This window comes from Pararge aegeria, chromosome Z (assembly GCF_905163445.1).
Source record: "Pararge aegeria chromosome Z, ilParAegt1.1, whole genome shotgun sequence".
NCBI lineage: Eukaryota > Metazoa > Arthropoda > Insecta > Lepidoptera > Nymphalidae > Pararge > Pararge aegeria.
In genome coordinates this window covers 24,499,019-24,522,810 of record NC_053208.1, presented here as the reverse complement: position 1 = coordinate 24,522,810, position 23,792 = coordinate 24,499,019, and the positions used below count along the sequence as shown (strand labels likewise).

At 37.2% G+C, this 23,792-nt stretch overlaps 1 protein-coding gene across 1 annotated transcript in view; it reads left to right on the top strand.

The window, feature by feature from the left end:
- The window catches only part of LOC120636579 (protein AF-10), a 93,086-nt gene extending 71,925 nt beyond the window's left edge, over positions 1-21,161 (top strand). The window contains exons 20-25 of the mRNA XM_039908118.1: positions 1,353-1,386; positions 7,622-7,793; positions 9,896-10,013; positions 17,742-17,876; positions 19,222-19,331; positions 20,543-21,161. Coding sequence (XP_039764052.1) covers positions 1,353-1,386; positions 7,622-7,793; positions 9,896-10,013; positions 17,742-17,876; positions 19,222-19,331; positions 20,543-20,590 — 617 coding nt within the window. The 3' untranslated portion in view covers positions 20,591-21,161. The remainder of the gene's footprint in view (positions 1-1,352; positions 1,387-7,621; positions 7,794-9,895; positions 10,014-17,741; positions 17,877-19,221; positions 19,332-20,542) is intronic.
- Positions 21,162-23,792: the final 2,631 nt, after the last annotated feature.

Genomic DNA, 23,792 nt, shown 5'->3' with positions numbered 1-23,792 from the left:
GTCAAGCGTAAGTCTTTATAGTATTAGAGCCGTCTGTGATGGAACTCGTCTGAGGTACTACCGCCATGTTTATTTCCGCCGCCAACGAGCATTGTTGTGTTCGGGTCTGAAGCAGTGGCTTGCAATGGGTTTCTTACTAGGGTATGCATACAGCAGAAAAATTGCATAAAATGGCCAAAATCCTCCTCCTATACCACCTGTATATAAATTTTAGGGTATGCAGTGCTTTTGTGCATATATGAAGTGCACGCCACTGGTCTGAAGGGCGTGGTTGTCGGCGTCATTACAGGCACATGAGGCTTAACGCCTACGGCTCAGGTAGATGGACACCGGGCTGCACTTTGTACGACGTCTTCCTTATGCGGGTTGCTCGGTATATTTACCGATGGTTTTCCTCTTAAAATCAGATTGCCTATCTGCTTTGTCAGTCCATATGCAGTATACAAACATAAACAACTTGAATAAAAAGTGTGTGTTCTTATGTGTACACGCGTTAGAAGTTATACTTCTTTGGCGTAAAAAGATAAAAATCTTTTCTAAAATAGTATCTCTCGTCTCATTTCTACGTTTGTAGAAAAAACGACAGACAATAGAATAAAGGTATTTAATACATTGAAAGTTTTATTATAATGCGTTATCTAGTTAAATAAAGTTTATTTTAGTATCACAAATAAAATATTTCTACATAATTAAAGAGATTAACATTATTAAATTCGGTTTACTGATAGACTCATTATTCGACAACCAAGTTCGACAATTGAAAGTGTACACAGTCAAACCTTATAGCTAACTTCAGGGTGTCGGTTCTTTGTGACGGTGTGCGCGCGCATCGTTAAAGTTTACTCTCATATTTTTTCCCAAACGCGCCAAAAGAAGTATAACTTCAAAAACATATAAATAAAAAAAAATCCACTATAATTGATGCTGCTGATAAAGTGTTATCAATAGTGCTTTTTAACGGCACTTTAGAAGGATATATAAGCTGCAGCCTTCGTCAAAAGTTGGGCTATCAAATACAATATCGATTTTTTTAAATAGGACTTGTAGTTCCAGAGATACCAGAGATAGATTTAACGCGTACAACCATCAGAACTTTTTAAAGTTCTCACTGGGTAAAGAAATATATCACTTTGATAAGATGGGGTTCATGGGATTTGTTGAAAATAATCCTTAAAACCACGCAATTCTGCAATTAAGGAAGTTATTAATCGTTAATATCTGATTGATTTAGATAAGTTTAGAGAGACGTTCTAAAAGAGAGAGAGAGTTTATAAAACATAAATCTTTGAATAGTCAGTACCAGTTTATCAAAATAGAATAATGAGTTTAAAGTTGTTATTATTTTGTTTCAGGTTCAGAGCGCACCTTGAAGCCGAAAATTGAAAGGTAAAAATGTTTTTTTTAATTTGTTTCTGTAAGCGGCGATACCCTAGTAGGAGCTTCGGCTTCCCTTTCCGGGCCACCGAGTTCACCTCTAACCTCTAGACTAATCCAATCTATGATTTAAAAGTTAGGTGAGATAGTGGTCAAGTAGAAGCTTACCGTACTAATAAGACATAAAAGAAGCTGTCTAGTCAGAACGATCTTGCGGTAAGTGTAACGGGAGGAAATAACTCTTACTAAAGTCTGATTTTCAATTAGGTGGAATTCTGACGTTTCGCGGTGATAACGATGACATATTTATATAAAGTAAATTATATGTTACGAGTTTTATGGATTATATTTATAAACGCGTTTTCACTTGTTAACTAATATGACATCGTCTAATATTAAATAAAACCTATATACTCGTATATAAAAATAGCTGTTGCCCGAGAGTTCGTCCGCGATAAAATTTTGATTTGCTCTGAAATTAAAAGAAATCCTGGGACATCGTATCGGAAAGGCGGAGTGGAGTGCAGTGGGCAGAGACCCTGCTTTCTGAGTCGAAGGTCGTGGGTTCGATTCCCACAACTGGAAAATGTTTGTGTGGTAAACATGAATATTTTTTAGTGTCTGGGTGTTTATCTGTATATTATAAGTATTTATGTGAATTTTATTCATAAAAAAAATTCACCAGATATGATAGTACCCATAACACAAGCTACGCTTACTTTGGGGCTAGATGGCGATGTGTGTATTGTCGTAGTATATTTATGTATTTATCTCCAGCAGTACCTGAAAATCAGTTCCATGACTTAGACTTTATACGTTATCAGGTCTAGCTACCGGCAAATTTCAAATGTCCTAAAGATCAGTTCAAATGTTTATACCGTAGATGGCTACAAATAGACAGAAATACACACTTTAGTATTTTTTATATATTATTTAAAGTATTAGTACTATAACCGAAGTTTCAAAGAATCCGTTTATCCCGTATGTTGCTGGCCTAATTTGATCACCTTAAGTGATCCCGCTGTTTTCCTTCTTCTACTGGGCCGGTTTCAGCATTCCGAACTACTGGCCTGTTGTAAGTGCATCCCCGTCTCATTAGCCCATTTATATATAATTATAAACCTAAATGCGAATAATGGCGACTCTTAACACAAAAAAAAATTATAAATAAAAAATACATGTATCGACGGTTTTCTTAGATACCACTTTTTAGGGGTGGTAAAATAGTGGATGCATGGTACATGCTGTATTTTGTTATTAATTAACCTGAATTTTAGAGTATAGGTTTATTTTAAACACCCTAATGCTATCCTTTATTTCAGAGTTTTAAACAGTATTTTTTAAATAATTAGTTTTATTAAATCAGATGTAGATAATAATTTAAACTTGAGACTTTGTATTTCTGTGTTATTGTGACCTGTAAACGTATAAATCATGGAACTTATTTTGAGGGTCTGAGGCGTAGTCGCTCTCGGGTTTTCTTCTAAGAATATGATTTAGACTCGTTAATGTAACGATAACTATTTTTCTTTGGTGAAAGAAGCTGAAACTTACACGAAGTACCTACGCTACATTCTCCGACTTAAGTCAATGTATCTAGCGCAATAGTCAATTTTTGATGCTGCTTTTATTTCACGCATCTCTCGATTATTAGCAGTATATTGTGATACAGGGTGAAACATTCTATAGGTAATAGAAAACCCGGAACGGTCATTTACGATTGAAAATGTTGATTGCGAAAGTTGGTGCGTCTGTTTTGTTTTTTTTTTGACGTTTGGCTCAACCTTCACCGATTTGGCATAAAGATATCTTGCTAGCATGATATAAAATTCAAAATACTGGCCGACTGATAAATCAATGCGTAGCCTAAACCTCGGGCGCTAGAGAAATGCATTTATTTAAGGACATAGATTCTTTGTTTTCTGAAAATTCAAAGGGGTACGGTTCCTGGATGTTAAAAAAAAGTGTTATTTTTAAACGGCTTGGCAGCAAAACTGATCTTTAGAAAATTGTGCATAAATACAGATTTCATTCTAGAGTTAGACACCGCACTACTTTTAGCTCGGGTAAATAAACTGATACGTGATTCTTTAAAATCTTAAACAAACGCGTACGACTAATGAACGCTAGTAATATACATCATAATTTAAAAAAAATGTGTATCAGGTATAAAAGGTATATAAAAGTGTTATATATATGTAACTGTAGTGTCAACATACACACGTACAACGTTTCAGGCCTGTATGGAGACACGCCCAGCAATAGATGAACTCAAATGTCTTAAAATAACAAATGTCAGAATTCTACTTAATTAAAAATCAGACTTTTGCCCAAATATGAGTCCTACATAGCCTCTGTGTACTATCTCTGTTTAGTTGTAATCGGCATTTTTCAATAGATCAAATGCGCCTTACTACTGTATCTCGTTATATTATGCTAATATTATAAAAAAAGCGGAGGTACCTAAGTAAACACAACATTGGTAGACCTCCAACGAGGTGGACGGATGACATCAAACTAGTAACAGGGAGCCAGCCGCTTCACACAAGCGGCACGAGGCCGTGGTATTCGGATCTCCCTAAATAACCGTTACTGGCTTCAGTAACAAGGATCCTACATAGCATCTCACTATCCACACATTCTAGCCACGAGATCTCATGCGTCTTGTACTACCTCCTGTATCACTGTGCTAATATGAAAAATAAGCGGTGAACTAATCCGGGATTTAAGGGAGAGACTAGAACCCGTCAGCCTTTCTCCTCAATCACACCTGCCCGTGGTGCACCATGCTGTTTTACCCGCCCGTTATATAACCATAAGCCGCTGGTCCAAAATACACTGACCGGTAACAGGCAGCAGTGTTATCAATGTGAGAGGGTCACCAATCGGAATGCCAAGTGTAGTGATTATTGGCAAAACTTTTGTGGCAAGTACAAAAAAACGACAGACCCTAGTCCTCGGCAGGTCTGCTATTCCTGGCTCTAGTAGCCGTTATAGTAACGGCAGGCAAGGAGTGTTAAGAATTTCTGCTAGCGATTCCGCTACAAACCCCTGGCAACGTATAACGGCTAATGACTGAACCTGGCAACGTATAACAAACGCACTTTGAGGACAGAGGAAACGATGATAGAGCTGGAAGAAGCAGTGAGGGAGTTGCTTTGGGAAACCTGGAACTGTCATTTACGATTGAAAATGTTAATTGCGAAAGTTGGTGGGTCTGTTTTGTTTTTTTTTTTTTGACGTTTGGCTCAACCTTCACCGATCTTTATGAAATTTGGCATAAAGATATCTTGCTAGCATGATATAAAATTAAAATACTGGCCAACTGATAAATCAATGCGTAGCCTTATAAAGGATTATCTGAAGTCTGAAGAGCGGAAGATGACTCGATAATCTTGAAATCCGGCAAATTATTTTACTACTAGGATTGAGATCAAGCTGGTCTCGGATTGATCTTCCACAATTCCATCGTGAACAACATTATTCGAGTCGAAAGTGTGTCGACCAGGGTAGCGTCCCTCATACTCAGAATCACCAAATGGTATTCGCTTAAGGTTATACAGGGCTACGCACCCACAAAGACTCACTCCAATGAGGAAGTAGAGGCAATGTATGAGGATATTTCGAAAACCATACATGCTTCGAAAACTTACTACAGTGTTGTGATTGGGGATTTCAACGCAAGGCTGGGCAAGCGAAGTGGTGCTGAGCGGACCTATTTCGATATAGGCAACGGAACGAACGGGGCCAAATATTGGCCTATTTTATAGACAAGGAGTTCCTCTAGATGATAATCTTCTTCTTCTTTTTTATTCTTCTTCGAAAAGCTGCCTCACAGAAAATGGACCTAGGTGAGCTGCGCTGGTTCGACGAGAAATTTATTATGTAAACTAAACGGCAAATACTCAATGATATCTGGAATCAACAGGGTGAAAACCGGAAGCGATCACCTAATGTTTGAATGCAAATCCTCAATGTAAAGCTATACAATATATAGAATAGTAATGTGCTGGAATCTGATGTTCGGTGACGTACGAGATTAGTATGGCTCTCAAATAACTCAAGAACAGCAAAGCACCGGGTGATGACGGACCAGCAGAACTGAAAGAGGGTGGGAACTAAGGTAGTACTTAATTAAAATAGGCCCCTTGGAGTGAGACCGAGTTCAAGCTCGGCACGAATTCTTGCCTGAGAGTTCTCCACAATGTTCTCCAAGTTATGCGAAGTCTACTAATCCGCACTTTGCCAGCTTGGTGTACTGCGACCTACGGATCTTAAGAGCAGACATGTGACATGTAGTGCGCCGGCAATAGGTTTTTATGATTATGATGAATATTATAAATACGAATGTGTGTCCGTTAGTTTGTTACTTTGGTTCGACTCAAGTGCAGCGATCTTTATTTAATCTTTTTGGATCAATTGGAGATCTTGGAGGCGGAAATAGTATTCTCCTTATCCTGATATGTGTACACATTCCCAGCTAGCTAGCTAACGCCTGCGACTTCGTCGGCTATTGTTCAGGTTTTTAAAGAATCGTGTAGAAACAGATGGCTTACTTTTGGCTTAAAACTGTGCAATGTCTTACCATGAAAAGTTACATCGATGCAAAATTTTATCAACATCCGTATTGCTGCTAAGTTAAAAATAACACTTCTTTTAATCATCCGGAAACTGTATTCCATTGTCGGAACACAAAAGTAAGTGTCCTTACTTAAAAGAAGGAAAGTCCTTATCCTATAAGAAGCCAAAATTCAACAAGATCCGTGAAGGTTGTCCAACCTTAGATAATGAACATACGGACAAACCTTCGCAATCAACATTACCTAATGCGGTTTCATCTTACCTGTTATACGTTTCACACCCTATAATATTTTTCTGCTAATAATCGGGACATGTGTGATAACAGAGTAGAAAAAATTCCCAACAAAAAAAATGGAATAAAAAATAAGTTATTAGTGTCTAGGTATATATTTATAAACTAGCGACACCTCGCGACTTCGTGCAACCTTAAAAGATAGTCATATGCTGTCGCGGACTGTTTTTTAGAACTTTAAAGAGGAACTATGCCGTCATAGTTACTAATACTTCCTTCGTATTAGCGTAACTTTTACCGTTTACGTATCGCACGCACCGGAAACTTTCAAAAAGTATATTTTTTTCACATTTTACATTGATGATTGTAGCGTGGTTATGGTAACTATTGGTCGTGTGCACAGCCTTGAGCCTGAACATTTTTTTAAATTTCAAATAATAGTGTTAAAAACCTCTGCATATAAAAAAATATTATAGATATAAAATATAAATATATCAGATGTAATGCTTAATATAACATCTAATATGGCATGTCATCATACGGTTGTTTTAACTTTTACAAAAAATCTGTATCAAATAAAAAAAGCTGATAAAAATGTTTGTCTTTACTGAAATGTCGTAAAATGAAAAATATCAGAACTGCACGGAATTAAAAATCACACTTTAGATATACATATAAAGGTATAAATTTTTTAGTTTGGGTTAGTTAGTTAGGTTAGTTTAACTAATTGTGACACCATTTTGCATAGCTTTCGTCCTGGACAGTGCATAATTTTAAGTCTGGGCTAATAAACTGTTCCTACAAAACTTTAAATAAAGGCGGATGGCTAGTAATAAACAGAATGGCCGTAAAAGGTAATCCCGCTACCATCTTAGACTTAACCATCACTAACCACAACGTGAGATTACAATCATCAATTAAAAAGCGTTTTCAATTCTCGTATCTGTGTTTTCTCGTCTCGGTGCGATTGCAGTCAACGGATAAAAAAAGGAAGGAATAAATATAATATTCCCTCCTTTTTTTATCCAATCAATCATCAATCCTATCAATCCTTTTTTATTGTATAAGCAAACATATAGGCACGCGAGCACAATTACCTTCGCGACGCAAACTCACACACGCAGAATCATACACTCAATCATCGAAACAACAATTTAAGGAGAGCACTGTCGCCTCTAATACAGGTTTTTACCTAAATCAGGGACAGTAGATTTTAAATGGCACCATTACATACATTTATTACATACACACCAATATAATTTGTGAGGCACGCATTTGTTTGTATAAATATTATAATAATTTAAAAACTGTATGTACCTACATTTCTTGGGAATAAATTATTATTATTATTATTATTATAAATAATTGAAAGAAAGACGTCAATCAGTTGATCTAATGATGACGATTGAAGCGTTAAACCCCCGTGCGTTACAGGATCGGGGCGAATTGCACGGCGCCTCACATGCTGGGCAACGAGCTCAACTTGGAGAGCGGTGCGGCCGCGCGTTTGCAGGAGCAGTTGTCGGCGGAGCTGGCTGCGCACGCCGCCAACACCGCCGCGCAGGACATGCTGGTGCCGCCGCCACTCATCAATAAGGCTGGCCCGGTAACGTACTACCAACATTTTACAGTTACCTGCTATATAATAACAAGGTTGACTCGGTAACGTACTACCAACATTTTAACATTTTACACCTACCTGCTATATAGTAATAAGGCTGACTTGGTAACGTACTACCAACATTTTAACATTTTACACCTACTTGCTACATAACAAGAAGGCAGTCCCGGTAACTTACTACCAACATTTTACAGTTACCTGCTATATAATAACAAGGTTGACTCGGTAACGTACTACCAACATTTTAACATTTTACACCTACCTGCTATATAGTAATAAGGCTGACTTGGTAACGTACTACCAACATTTTAACATTTTACACCTACTTGCTACATAACAAGAAGGCAGTCCCGGTAACTTACTACCAACATTTTACACCTGCTATATAATAACAAGGTTGACTTAGTAACGTACTACCAACATTTTAACATTTTACACCTTCCTGCTATATAGTAATAAGGCTGACTTGGTAACGTACTACCAACATTTTAACATTTTACACCTACTTGCTACATAACAAGGAGGCAGTCCCGGTAACTTACTACCAACATTTTACACCTACCTGCTATATAATTCCAAGGTTGACTTGGTAACGTACTACCAACATTTTAACATTTTACACCTACCTGCTATATAGTAATAAGGCTGACTTGGTAACGTACTAACAACATTTTAACATTTTACACCTACCTACTACATAATAACAAGGCTAAATTGGTAATGTACTACCAACATTTTACACAAACCAGATACATAATAACAAGGCTCGCATGGTAACGTACTACCAACATTTTACACCTACCAGCTTCATAATAGGAAGGCCGGCCCGGTAACGTACTACCAACATTTTAACATTTTACACCTACCTGCTACATAATAACAAGGCTGACTTGGTAGCGTACTACCAACATTTTAATATTTTATACCTACCTGCTATATGATAATAAGGCTGACTTGGTAAAGTACTCTTACCTAACCTAACCTACATGCTTCATATAAAGTACTACCAACATTTTATACCTACCTGCTATATAATAACTAGGCAGTCCCCGTAAAGTACTACTAATATTCCAACATTTACACCTACCTACTACATATTTAGAAGGCCTGCCCGTTAACGTTAAACCTCATAAGCCTGTAATTACACCGATACCAAGCCCTTCAGACCGAAACACTTCACAGCATTGCAATTTTGCTTGGTAGAAACTGATGTAATGTTTTTGGCTATACTTTAGAGCAACTATAGCCAAAAACATTACATATTATTTTACGAGTTATTCCTATTAATTATTTGCCCGGTCTAACTTTATTAGAAAATATTTAAATTTAGCATCAACATAAACAATAGATAATATCGAATTATTGTCAAATGGGTTTAAAAAAAAATACCAAAATATTTTTCAAAAGTATTTAAAGAAGTAATGGTATAGTTGTCCGCGAGCGAGAGACAAACACTGGAATTCACAATCGAAATGTGCACAGTCCCCGAAAATCTAACGTATATAACGTTGAATATTTAAACAACATTGCATGTCTTTCATAGGCAATCGCTTAAGAAACCCCGACCTGAACAGAGTTAGTTTTAATCTTAACAAAAAAATATATTGGAGTTTTAAACTAGATATCCTTAAAAAAAATGGGTAAGGCTTCGGTTTTCCTTTCGTGGAGACCGAGTTCCAGCCCCGGCAAGCACCACTTTCGGAGGTACTTAAATATCACATGCTTTAAACGGTGAAGGAGAACATCGTGAGGAAACCTGCATGCCTGAGAGTTCTTCAAGCGTTCTCAAGGGCGGGTGGCGGTCTACCAATCCGCACTTGGCCAGCTTGGTAGACTCCGGCCTAATTTCGGTAATAGGGAGACCAATGTCATCCAAAGTTGTTCCTTTTTATTAACTGAACCCTGAACAACATTGCTTACCCAGCGCAATCGACAACTTTTTTTAACCTCTAACGCAAAAACTACAGGATTATACTAACTCGCGATAACGTCGGGTTGTTATCAGTTTTACGTGCGTGGCATTGTATCCCGATAGCATAAACCTATTTTGTTTTTTTTTTCACAGTCCCTTATCTTGATTTCCTCAGAGCGCGTTCACCAGCACCGGCCGCAGTACTTCGAGCGCTCAAAGTCTCGATCAGCTGTTAGAGCGACAGTGGGAGCAAGGCTCGCAGTTCCTCATGGAGCAAGCTCAGCATTTCGATAGTAAGTCTCAAGCCAATTTATATTAATAATAAATATATTGCTTAATATATTTCCCACTCAAATGTATTGCGTTGCGCGAAGTTTTTATGCCGCACACACGGGTATTTGACCCTTATCATCATATACTATTCGATGGATGTTGTATAAATTAATATTTGGATAACTAAATGAGCTATTACCAATCATATTATAGTAGTTTATTCCTCGAGGAGGGTTATATTGCATTTTACAGTCGAGGCGGTATTAGGCGTGTGAACTAAAAGCTGACGCGCTATTAAAGCCGAGAGTGTAACAAGTAATGTACCCGACGTGTGTCCGTCGATTTTCATCACACTTGCGAGAAAATAACAGGATGAACTTTATAATATGTTCTCAGACACTGACCCCTTTTTGCAGTTTTTGCACTGTATGAAAGTTCCGTAGGCCGCCCTGTCGATTGATGGTTTGTTCCCGGAAGTAGAAAAAAAGCTATTGCTCGAACTTCCAATTAAAAGTGGACATTTTGAATAATTAATAATAGAACATAAAGCAAAAATATTAACAAAACATATGACGGTTTTTGTTTTGCGCGCCATAGTAAACCGAAATACAAACAGCATCTTTCGCTGCATTCTACCTATACTAAAAATAGGAATACTTTGGTGAAACATGTTTCAAACATAACTAGTTATAATTTAATAAAAGTAAACGTTCATTTATCATAATTGAAAAGGTAAAAATATTTGTTCATTGAAGGAAATGCCTACTATTTTTACTCGCATAAAACCTTTTTGTTGGATAAAAAAAATCTGTATAACCCGGCTAAATTAAAATGGTCCATCATCATACACATAACTTGTAGCGAAGTACAAACTAAACGAAATAACGAAATCGGGTCATCATAAATAAAGCACAAGTACGGTAATTTAAAAATAAAACACGTGTGTCTGATATCTTGTATTATGAGCCTTAAATCGATGTAATAAAGTCCACGTTACGAGCAAGTGTGATGAAAAATAAATTATTGACAAAAAGTTAGAATCATTGTATCATACTTAGCCCGCTAGTATCATATAAACTGTAATTAATGCTTCGCTAATATTAGCAATATTGCTTGTAAGGCGAAACTAGGCGAGATACAATGATTATGCAAACAATAACATAAATAAGCTTATGTTATGCAACAAATTTTTAGAAATAAATGGTTAATTGATGGATAAAAAGTCGATGAAAATTTAAATATCGAATTTTCCAAGAAACTGCCACCGAGCTTTAACCAACTGTCTACAGAACCGAATGGTAATAAATTTTGGCAACGTTGATTCTGTAGCGCGTAAACCAGAACACAAAGTAATCCGCAATAAATCTAACTTACTATGAAATACTTTGTGATTAGTGTGACGTGGATATTGCTAATTTATGGAATAGAAGACGTGCAACCAGGTTTGTATCATTGAGGTAATAATAATATGAATCCTGAAGCGCCTCATTACGTTTTTTATGTAATTCTTACTCAATAACTTTGTGTGCATACTTTTTTTTGTAAATAAGTAAATATTTTTTTTAATTGCCTTTCCCTTTTGTTATGTTGATCTGTCTATCTTATTGTATATAACTTAGCTGGGATTTTAAGTAAAAGTAATGTGGGAAAAGGTACCAAAGCATTATTTTTTTCACGACAAAAAATGCTTACGCTTTAATTAAACCGATGTAAAGAAGATCATCACTCGGGAAATACATTTACGACATCACTTTAAGCAATAGATTTGATTCTAATGGAGAAAAATAAGCTATATATTGGACAACTGGCACAATAATCACTTCTGCCAATAGATGTGAGAGATCGCATTGGAACAAAAACCTTAAGAATCGTGAACTTAGTCGCGGGCGACATCTAGCACGATCGATATGACGCAGAAGACGAAGCAGAAAACAAATAAACAACGGAAGATATGAAAACAGAAGAAATTCAAATTTTTTAACAATAAAAATATATCTAAGATATTTTACAGATACTTAATTTTGTATGTATTAATAAAGTATTTGTTTTAAAAAATAAATATGCCGTATTCTTATTACCATTAGACTGAATTAAATTTATTTGTTGACGAAAGAAACTTAAAAAACATAAATATCACAAAAAAATATTTTCATCGACTTTTTAGGTCAAATACTCGTGTGTGCGCTCTTGCTGTCTTAGGCTTCCTTAGACTTATGAAACCTCTCCACCCCAAAGGCCAAAGTAAGCGTAGCTTGTGTTATGGGTACTAAGATAGCTGATGAATATTTTATGAATATAAAACACACAAATACTTATAATATACAGATAAACACCCAGACACTGAAAAACATTCATGTTCATCACACAAGCATTTTCCAGTTGTGGTAATCGAACCCACGGCCTTGAACTCAGAAAACAGCGTCGCTACCCACTGCGCCAGTCGACCGTCGCCCGAATAATAACCGTCATCTCTGTTTAACCGGTAAAAAAACCGAAACCTTAACCGAAATAATTCCAATAATTACGGTTTCCGAGCCTTGCATTATCATCATTTTTGACCGCAAATAAAATCTATCATCCGCGCAAAAACGAGCTGCGTTAAACAGAACTCAAAATCGAATGCGAAACGGCACGTGCGAAAATGCTGTGAATATCTTGATCCCATTGATGATGAAGCCATTTTAATAACGTAATTGGCGTATCGGCTTGGCTTATCCAGATTCTACAGATAATCTTGTTTGTCCGCATCAAATTCGTTTATATCGATGATAGATTGTACCGTATAGAATATTACAGACGAAAATTGCAGTAAGTTATGCTAGTGTTACCACGGCGTACCACGTTTATGTAGGGACAGCATAGCATTCGTAAACGAATGGTAACTATTGAGTACGCCGTTAATTTACGAGTTACGGAATCTATCACCGTCGAAAATAAATATTTTCTATAAATTAATACAAGAAATAGCGCAAGCTACAAACCAAAATTTTTGCGTCTGATTTTGCAAAGGGATTTTTTATATTATTTTTTATTTTTTATTTTTTTTACCAATTATTTTACAGATGGAAAATGGGATTAAAATTTACCGCTAGATTTATTTCTGATGAGATGAAATGAAATTGAAGAGGTTGTTTTGACTTTGTTGTCTGACGTTAATATAAAATTCGAGAAGAGAAGTTTAATATTGAAAAAAAAAAATATTCTCGTTAATTATTAAATAACCAAAAGGAATTGTGATATAATTGCTCAGACAGCTATTAGGTGCTTAGAAAGCTTATACAATATGATTTAAATTGTGTTTAATAAACTCTTCTTTTTTTCAGAGTGACGCAAAGTAGTTTGTATTGCTAATTCGTTTATTTATTCATTAAGTAACATAGGACATGAAAAAGGACAGGACACGATCATGGACTACTAAGCACTAATATGATTACTTCCAGGAGCCAGCGTATGTGAGAGAAATCGTATGGGTATATTATATTTTGTGTGATAAGATTCGCGATGCGTCCACACGTTGCTCAGTGTCGCCGAGGCACGTATAGATAGCGTATTCAATTGCGCTACGATATAATCTTCGTAAACAAACTACTTCAATATAGGGTACTCGGTATTGTAAAAGTAAACGTTGTCCCGTTATCCTTGCGTGTGGATGCCTAGTACAATTGCGGCCCAACGTTGGTACCACCGACGGTAACAACGTGAGGGCCGGGGTAAGATGGTCTCACACTGCTACATTTAACACTGATGCCACACCCACATTAATCTTTCCTTTTTTTTTTGTTGATAGTCTCGTATCTTTAACGGCCCCGCTATGTCCCTTTGAAAATAATTATTTGTATTTTTGGATTCATACTTATTTTGGAGCTCCATGACTCTTGAGATTGTAGCGGGTTTTAGAAAAATTGACTGAAATGAGATTTTCGTGCGCAGATTGCACACTTGAAGGAGTTAGTCTACAGCGAGAATCATTTCCATTTCTCACTGTTGTTTAATTGGGTTTAAATTTTGTTTCATCATGAATTACAAATTGAAATCCAACTTTAGATAGTTTTGAATACAGTGCGAATGGGCAATTTTTTGCGCGACTTTGAGTTCGACACTTGGCGAGCTGGTCGGAGCGTGCAGGAGTCGCCCGCAGAATCAATTTTTAGGGCCCTAATGGCCTTAAGGGATTCACAAAGCAAAAGTGAAGGTAACTAAAGTTGAGTTTCAATTGAACTTAATTTTTTTTTTTAATGAAGGCCCCGAAGTGTACCTACGTGTGCTTTTTATTTGTTTCTTTTTTTTTTGGTTTGATATTTTCAATGTCTTGGATGTAGCAAAATACTATTTTCAAAGTAATTTCGAAATCCCAAAGTAGTACCTATTGTGTAGATAATATTTTTTAATTGCCTGAGGCCCGTATAAAAACATAAAATACTATACAAATTAATGAAACACAATGATATCACAGATTAAGGATAGTCTTACAGAGGTCCGACGTAGACAGAGCAATCGTGTGGTTAGTGCGTGGGCGTGCGGGGCGGGGCGGGAACCCATACTACGGGTGCCAGTAGGGGCCCTTCCTCGCCCCGATACAATGTCGCGACCACGAGATAAGGCGTCGAATTACTGTATCTCTTCTTTATACTGTGATGCTATAATTTAGTATTCGAGATCGCTATGTAGCCGCAAATAATAAGGCCGCAAAATTGTATACTTTGTATTCTGCTTATTTTTATTTTAACTGCACTTTGATGTGGTCTATAAAGAAAGTGTATTCATCTATTCATTCATTCATTTATTCAAAATATAAAACGGTTAATAAAAAATACAACGATGAACGGTGTTTTCTGCGTCGTATACTACTTGCCTCGGATCGGTCAATATTAAGACGCCTCTCCCACCGCCGTTGCGAAAGTCACAAGCTATCGACTATTTTCTCGCTCGAGAAACGTAAAATAGACTTAAAACATAAAAAGATAATTGAATCCCGGGTGAATAAATTAAATACATACAAAATTAATTGTTGATCACTATATTTCCAAACGCAGACGAGAACTCTCTCCACTAATTTGTCGCTAGCAAGACATGACACTAACTCAGCTATGCTCGACTCTAGACCAACAAGCGCGAATAAAAGCTTAAAAGAGGAGCATGAAGTTGTTATAGAAAATGTTAAAATAGTCGGTACAACATAGATATTTATATTTCTCGCTCCTGGGCACAAACACAACTGCGATGCGTTCCATAGTTTATATATACGAGCTCTCGCAACGAAACGCAAATCCAAATTCATAATAAGTTTATTGCAAGTATACTTATGAGCTGGGGATTCTAACACCAAACGATGGTAGAGTCTGAAAACCGGAATGCATGTGTTAATGAGAAGAAGTAAGTTGCTGACGCCATTGTTAGTCCACATACAGTCAGTTTTCAAAACTTCTTATTTTCGAGAGAAATAGTTTCCATGGGCGTTATTAATGGCCAAACCCAAAGCTTTATTTTTTCTTCTATATCTTATCAATATGCGCGAATCTTTTTACGATCCACGTCACCAACTTGTACGATATTATATGTTCACTACGGTTGTCGATCGTCAATAGTCATCCGGACCTTGCTGCGCGAAATCGCAGCAACGGGCAAGATCACTAAATTTTTTTAGGCAGAGGGCGCTGTGTGCTTTTTACCTGTCAGTTGTGTACAGTTGCGACCGGACCGCCACAGACCCATATCCCCGAGGTTATGGCTCTGTGGCTGTCAAATAATATGTGTGAAATGTTGATTATTTTTTTTAATAACATAATTTGTTATAACATACGTTGCGATGTACACAAAGGAGGACTCGTTCGTAAAAAAATATGTGGCGCTCCCAATTGCGTGTTGAGTTTGGGCCCCATAGCACTACAATAGCACTATTGGAACTATATACTCGTCTCTCGTTACTCAATAACTGGTTTCTAATTTTTATCTCTATTCGCTTCTCGCTCATCGTCGGCGCTGGGGTAGGTGCCTAATGACCGCTCCGAGCCATGCGTACAGTGCTGTGTAGTAGTCAATGTTATTTGATTACTAGAGATGTACCGACTAGTCGGAAAGGTCGACTAACCCGCCATAATTGCAGTGGGCGATTGCTCGGCGAAAAGTGCCTATTCGTTGGCCTCTTATTTATTTCATATTTCTAATTAATCCAATAAAACGTAGGATAATTGAAATTCAATCTTTACTTTAATCTTTAATATTTTACTATAAATTCATAATCAGTTTGTATTGGGAATAAGATATAATAACGTAATTAAGAGCCTTTCCTTTGGTAAATCATTAAGACAATTATAATAACAAAAATATAAATTCGAAATAATTAACATTAACAATGTACTTTTGAATTATATTTATAACGATTTTATTTAATAGGTTTAAGCTGACAGAGATGCATGTGTATTCAAAGCACACTGTGTCAGCTTTAGTATTTCCCAATATTTATTATATATACTAGCATAGACTTTAAGTTAATTGTGAATTATTAACACCTTTGTAGTCTTAAATATATCTAATAATTTAAGCATACATCCTAGAGGTGTATGTAATAGGTTATAGGAATTAGAATATAAACTGTGTATAATTTGGCATCGACATCTAAATTTAGAATTCGAAAACATTAGAAAGTCCGACTGTCGGTCAATGTCATAGTCGGTCCATCTCTAGATATTGGTGCCAATTCTGTTATTTACAAATTCCTAGAATGCTTCTTCTTCTGGCCCTTATCCCACGATATGTGGGGTCAACACAACACGTCTCGGCAAACATGAAAGCAGACTTGTTGTGTTGGTTTTTTGGCATATCCTGTACGACCGACCGCATGCCTACCGTAAACCCTCCTTGCGAATTCTAATTAAACCAAATGGACGAGTTTTTTCGAGTTTAAGCGGTTTTCATAATTTTCTCAATGTTCTTTTTCGTTACTAACTCTTAGTTAAGACATGTCCATTTAGTTTCGCTTAGAGATTTGTTTACAACAGAATCTGCACCAAGGTAGATAATAAGAAGTTGCCAGGCCTCCCTAAAATACTATGCCATGCAACTGCATTTACTCATAACCTTTGATGTATTTGTGTACAACCGACTTACCGTGTGAAGTAAGGGCCTAGTGTGTATTTCTCTACATACGTTCACTTGTTCGATCGCGTGATAGTTAACTACGGTTTTTTTTGGCTTCGAAGGAGCGCTATATATTTCCAATGGATGGCGCTATTTCGATACCATACAAATAGTAATTAACTTTCACGCGAAGGTACGTAGAATCTCTCACTTGGCATCCTATACTTGCAGCGAACTTGAGAGACCGTGAGCGTTAACGGATAGTTAAATTCCCGGTAAAAAAAAAGGCAAACACTGACCGTCTTATCAATAGACAAAAGCGGTTGTATAGCTACGCAATGTTTTCTCTTGCTCGCTCGCCATCGAGGAGTCGTTTTCGACTATCGAAATATTTTAACATCCGATTAAAGTGGAAGTTATTTTTATTGTTTTTAAGCTCAAATTTGACTATGCAAATGCTTTTGGCAAAAAATCTAGAACACACGGGAATTGCGACTCTAACATGAGTTAAACAAGGCCAATTTTACTTATCGCATGGCCCTCGATTGCTAGCATGCAAATCTTGAACTAAAGCCACAGCTCTACAACGTTTATTAGTTAGGCCCTGAATGTTTTGTATGCTGTGCTAATTAGCCACATTGACGGTTATTTTATGATATTATTTTGAACAGTAGCGTCGCTGCTATCGTGCCTGCATCAACTGCGCACCGAAAACGTGCGGCTCGAGGAACACGTCGGAAATCTCTTGCAGCGCCGCGACCACCTCCTAGCGGTGAACGCCCGCCTGGCCATCCCGCTCACTACAGGTTTTGCTTTTTTATTCCTCTACAAGTTAGCCCTTGACTGCAATCTCTACTGGTAAGTGAAGATGGTAGTGGGCTAACCTGTTAGAGGTTTAGCATTTATATTAATTTTAATTTAATTTCAACGACACACTTGTAAAAGGGAGCACAGAATATGTGTAGACTGTAATTTTCACACTAGGATTCCCCGAGGAAATAGCATGAAACCAAAAAACCAATATTACTTAGCGTTGTACCGGAACACTCAATCAATTGGCGGCACGTCTTTACCTGTAGGGTGGTAACTAGCCACGGCCAAAAAACCCGAAAGATTTTGAGAAATTATAAATCTCCAAATTGCCGGTATCAAACCTTTTGTTCTACGACTTTTCAAAATTCATTATTAATTTATTTTTTTTAATTATGCAAAAAAATTAAAAAAAAACATGTTATTTCTGTAAAGTGACATTACACTGGAACATGTGATTCGACAACGTCGCGTAGTAGGGTCAGAAACCGCACGATAGAGTAGTGTTTCACGCGCTGTTGCTGATGTTAGATTAATATTCACAAACTTAAGTCGAGAGTTAAAAAAAGTCGTACAACAAAAGTTTTTAGTTTTAATGTAAACAACTGCAGGCCGAGGGCTATTTGTTTTTAGTTGAAACATTTATTATTAAGTAATTATAAATCTCCAAATTGCCACGATCGGACCCAGAACCCTGAAACTTCTTCGAATGCCACTTATAAGACTACAGCGCCCACCACTGTGATAACTTACTAAATTAATCAATAAAACGATAAAATGTTAACTTGAACAGCCACTATTAAGAGAAGTGACGTCACATGCACGTCAACTCAAAGAATCGAGTGATAGGTCATCGACGTGAAAGTTTTTTCACAAATGTGAGATAACCGTGGATTCTTCCAGAGGTAAAATAGCATGCCCGTTGTCTGTATGCATGTATGTTAAGACTAGGGTATCATTTATATCCATTCCAAATTTCAGTCCGAGCTGATCATTAGTTTTTGCATGAGAGAGTGACAAAACATCCATCTGTACATTCATTCATCCTTTAATACTTGCACGGTTAAGATATTTACAAACAGCTGCTCGCAGAATCGTCCAAATTTTTTGATTTCCCAATGGAACCCTACATTGTTCTATCAGTTAATTCAAAGTATAACCACAAAATTGAGTCAAATCGGTTCAGCTGTTTGCGTGAAAGTGTAACAAACATCCATACATCCTCACAAACTTGCACGTTAAGATATTTGCAGGAAGCAGGGAAATACTCTATATATATATATATATATAGCTATATATATAAATACATATTTATATTGTCTTATTTAATGCCTATTACAGTGATGGCCGGTCCTGGAGAGCCGCCACGAATTCCTCGTGAGAACGGTGGTCAGCTGCGTGCACCCCCTACGCCCGTACGCACTGAGACCATCACCTCTGACCGGCCCCAGGTACTGCTGACAAGTTGCGGTCATCATCACATACACGCGCGCACACGCGCACGCACACACACGCACACTACCTCTGACAGATTTAGCCAAGGTGGTCAATCTCCAAAGAGATTTTCGAACTAAGCGAAAGATAAAATACACAAGTGTGTGCTATTTGATCTTTCGCGTGACGCAAACGCACATATACTCCGCTGGGACGGCAGATCCAAAGATTAGGCGCTGGGTCGACAGCATAATGTACCAATTTTCAATCTCCGGTTTGGTACTAAAAATTTTTTGGTAGAAAACTCGGTACATCCATTGGCCCGACCCGGAGTTAAGAGTCTACCACGCTGAGCCAAGCGCGGATTGGTAGGTTTCATACGCGTTTGAGAATATGCGGGCATTGCTCGGGCATGCAGGTTCCCTCAAGATATTTACCTTCACAGTTAAAGCAAGTAATATCTAGAGGTGTATGCCAGAATTCGAAAACTTTCCTTAGGCAAAGACTTGCTCGGCTTACACTATAATAGGGCTTACATTTTGAAATAAGGCTTAGTCATCTCGTACGGCACCCGCAGAAAGGCGCAGGTTGGTTACGACTCTATTCTGTTGAACAGACACGACACGCCACTAATGTGAACGGACAGTATCCTGCATTGTATTACTACCAGCTTGGGCGATCACCAACTCGTTTGCCCAGCGTGGTTACTATGGTCAAATCTTCCAGTTGGTCGCTCATCCTATAGTTCTTCGGTAGACGGTAGTAGTAGCACAGAGGATGCTGCTGCCTGTTCTACGATATATGTTCTTAGTCGTTTCGTACAACACCCACGGGTGCAGTGGTGACAACTGTATTCTGAACGATAGTCACCACACGCAAATACATTATTTAAACTTACATTTTTTGATTATTTAAACCACTCTGAAGCGGTTATAGTCTAGTGGTTGTGGTTTCGGCTTCACTTTCGAATCCCAGCACGCACCACTAGCTTTTCTAAGCTATGTGGGTTTAAAGCAATTAAAAAATTCGCTTGCTTCAACTGTTAAGGAAAACATCGTAAGGATACCTGCATTCCTGATAGCTCTCCATGCATGTAAAGTCCACGAATCCGCACTGGGCCAACGTGGTGGACTACGGCTTAAACTCTTTCAATTGTGGAATACTGTGCTCTGTAATGGGTTGATATGATGAAACAACTCTGTTGCTAAAGTTTTCATACTGTGCGCAGCTGATCATGCGCGAGGCGGGCTCGGGCGCCAAGGGTGGGCCCAGCTGAAATGAGCAGGGCGGCGGGCGCGGCGGAGACAATCCGCCCGCGCCGGCCCCGCTGGGCCCCATGCGCTCTTACCTCGTGCTGAGAAGAGAGCAGCGCCGGAGACACGACTTCTCTATTGATGCTATACTCAACTGCGACCATTAGACGTAACAATCATTACGCAGCTATTTTAAATAGACACAGACACATGCACGGTTTTATATGTTCGGGATGACATCCCATTTTTGTACTATCAATTACGGACGTATTTAAACCAAAAGCAATCCAACTGACATCGAAGTAGGTTTAAAACGATTATGCCCTAATGATTGAGGCGATGCCTAATGAAACGTATCAACGACTGGGCATATACATAGATTAGGCGTTACGTATTTTATGCATTGCCTTGTTCGTTGTTAGTGAAAACGGGCATTAGGGCCTTGCAAATGTACCGCGCATAACTTCGGAATAGGCATGCAATGTTTATTCGCTCTTTGCGATTTGAAAGTTTCTATCCCTTTAAGTGTGTAGTAGTAGAGTGTTTTGAAACAGAGCTCGTCCGGGGAAGTACTACCGCCATGCTTATTTCTGCCGCGAAGCAGTATTGCTGTGCTCCGGTCTGAAGGGCATGGTTGCCGGTTAATTCACAGGCACGTGAGGCATAACACCCTTGCCTCAGGTCAGCATAACTATTGCGACGTTATGCTACGTTTATTTGTAAGGCAATTAATGTCTTAAAACTACCGTAAAGCAGTAACGAAAAAAATATGGAAGCATAACTACTGCTCTAAAATTGCTTAACGAAAACCTAGTCTCGGTGCGAATGGCTTATGAAAATTTAGTTCGCTAGTCACAGCGCTGACAGATTAACGGCCGGCCAATCACGGGTGATCTCGTGCTGCATGACATACAGTAGAACCAATCATGTATTTTTGCGATTCAATTCATGGTGCGTGTAGACTGATTGGTTCCATTTCAAATTCAAATTAATACCTCTGTTTGCGTGATTGCAGCTTAACAAATTTGGTCTTATAATATAACATAACATATTCCGTGCTACAATCTGAAATTCAAATCAAAACCATACCATAATATTGAAATCATTTATATTAATAATCAGCATATGTCAGAAAAGGTAAGATATCAAAATTGTGAAATAACATAAAGATATAAATTTGCAACAGAAACAGTAATGTATATCTTGTGTTTAAAATATTCGTCTACTGAATAGAACTGACAAAGCATAAGCCATTCGATCAATTTCATCTTGAATTCAGACAGAGGCTGAGTTTCATGGCGGAACAACCTCCTTAAAGTTTAATCTGTTAGAAAAGGGCGACTTCTATGTTTTTGTCGTTCGCTGCCTTAATGTAGGTTGGATGCTCTGTGTTTGACTACGTCCAATTAATTATTAATGTTATTCATTGTTTTAAACAACTTTCAGTTTTGTACAATTGTTTTTTTTTTTATTATGGAGCAATATTTTTAAAACGATTAATTCCTATTTATCAGTCATAACTTCCGTGTAATATTAATGATATAATTTATATTGCTACCAAAGTCTGCGTTGTTAATTCTTTTAACCGATTCATTATGTTTTAAATAGTAATATTTTGAACTCGAACATTAATTTAAACCTAACCAAACTATTACTTCCTCTTCATTGAGAATGACATCACTCTCAACGTAGACGATGTAATTAAAATTTCGTGTTAAAAAGTTGTCAGTGTCCGGCGCATAATCATTTTAATAATAGTTATTGTAGTTATTATAGTTTTAGTCAAAGATTTGGAACGTATTTGTGCCCTTAATAAAATTGTGTATATAACTAATTCATAACCTACTAACTCATAAACGAACTTTGCATATTTCCTAACATTGGTATATAGTATTGGCACAAAAATTGAGAAAGCAGTTTTGAGTTGCATAATTGCATTTCACAGATTGCAAATATAAACCACACTTAACATCATAGCAGAATATTTTAGAACCTTACATGCCTGTAGCATCTTTAACTATTTTACTACAATGTTTTTCAAGCTCTGACAATTCAAAGTAGTAGTCGAGCTATTTGTGGCAGCTTGTTTCGGGAAGTACTACCGCACGCTTATTTCTGCCGCCAAGTCTGTCTGTCACATCATAATATAGTAAGTGCGATACATTATAATATATCGCTCATTTATATTATATAGTAAATGATTTGTTATTTTTGACTCTTTCTTTATGTGACATTTTGTTAAGTGGAAATGGAATTTACTTCTTTTTGCATTTTTTTTAAATTGATATGCCAGAATTTTGCTAGTTTTCATTGGACAAAAATGTGTAAATAGTAATTGTTAATAACAAAACTGGACATTCTACGGTCGCAGGATGTACTAACTGTTTGTTAATTTTCGCACCGTAAGGTCTTCTCTGGTGGTTTTCTCGCTTAGAGCAAGACATGGGCACATTTTACGATTCACATCTTTGGTTTATGTAGGTTTTAAGCTCAAAGTACGCGATACTAGATTTAGCAGTTAGAACATAGGCTCTTTTTATATTACATTATTATAATAGGTACAACGAATTCTTAATAATATGGAATACCAATTTTTTCGTTACTTTAACCAGGTAATACTGGAAGTGTAAAGTAGCCTAGGTAACTTTCTGAAGACAAAACGCACCACCATCTATTTGGCATCATAGTAGTTTTATTCCGATAAAACAATGTATATGTGCCGTTTTTCTATTGTATATTCAAAAATAATTGTCTCGACTTTCGGGGCAGAGTTACTTGTAAAATTGGTTTATAATCACGCTTCCATAGTATTTAAGAGTACGTTGACTAGAAAATGTAAAATATAAGTTAGATTTTAGCTTTTAGATCAAAATTTATATTAGCATTTCACAAAATAATGTGGATAGGGAATCTGACGGTTATATTAATACGTTCGAACTAAAAGTTAAGGATACTATACATATTATATTTTCACGTTTTAACCTGCATAAATACATTAAATCTGCGTTCGAAGATTCCTAATAATGTAATTCCTAGGTTTACGTGCCGTTAATACACAGACTCCCCAAAAGTATGAGTTATCTAACCTAAATTTTACATAAGGCTAGTTAACCCAACAATAAAAATAAATCCTCAGGGATCCTATATGGTCCCGGGTGGAAGCTTATATTAATGGCACTACAAAGCTGTGGAACGTATTTTTGTAACCTATACAAATAAGGTATC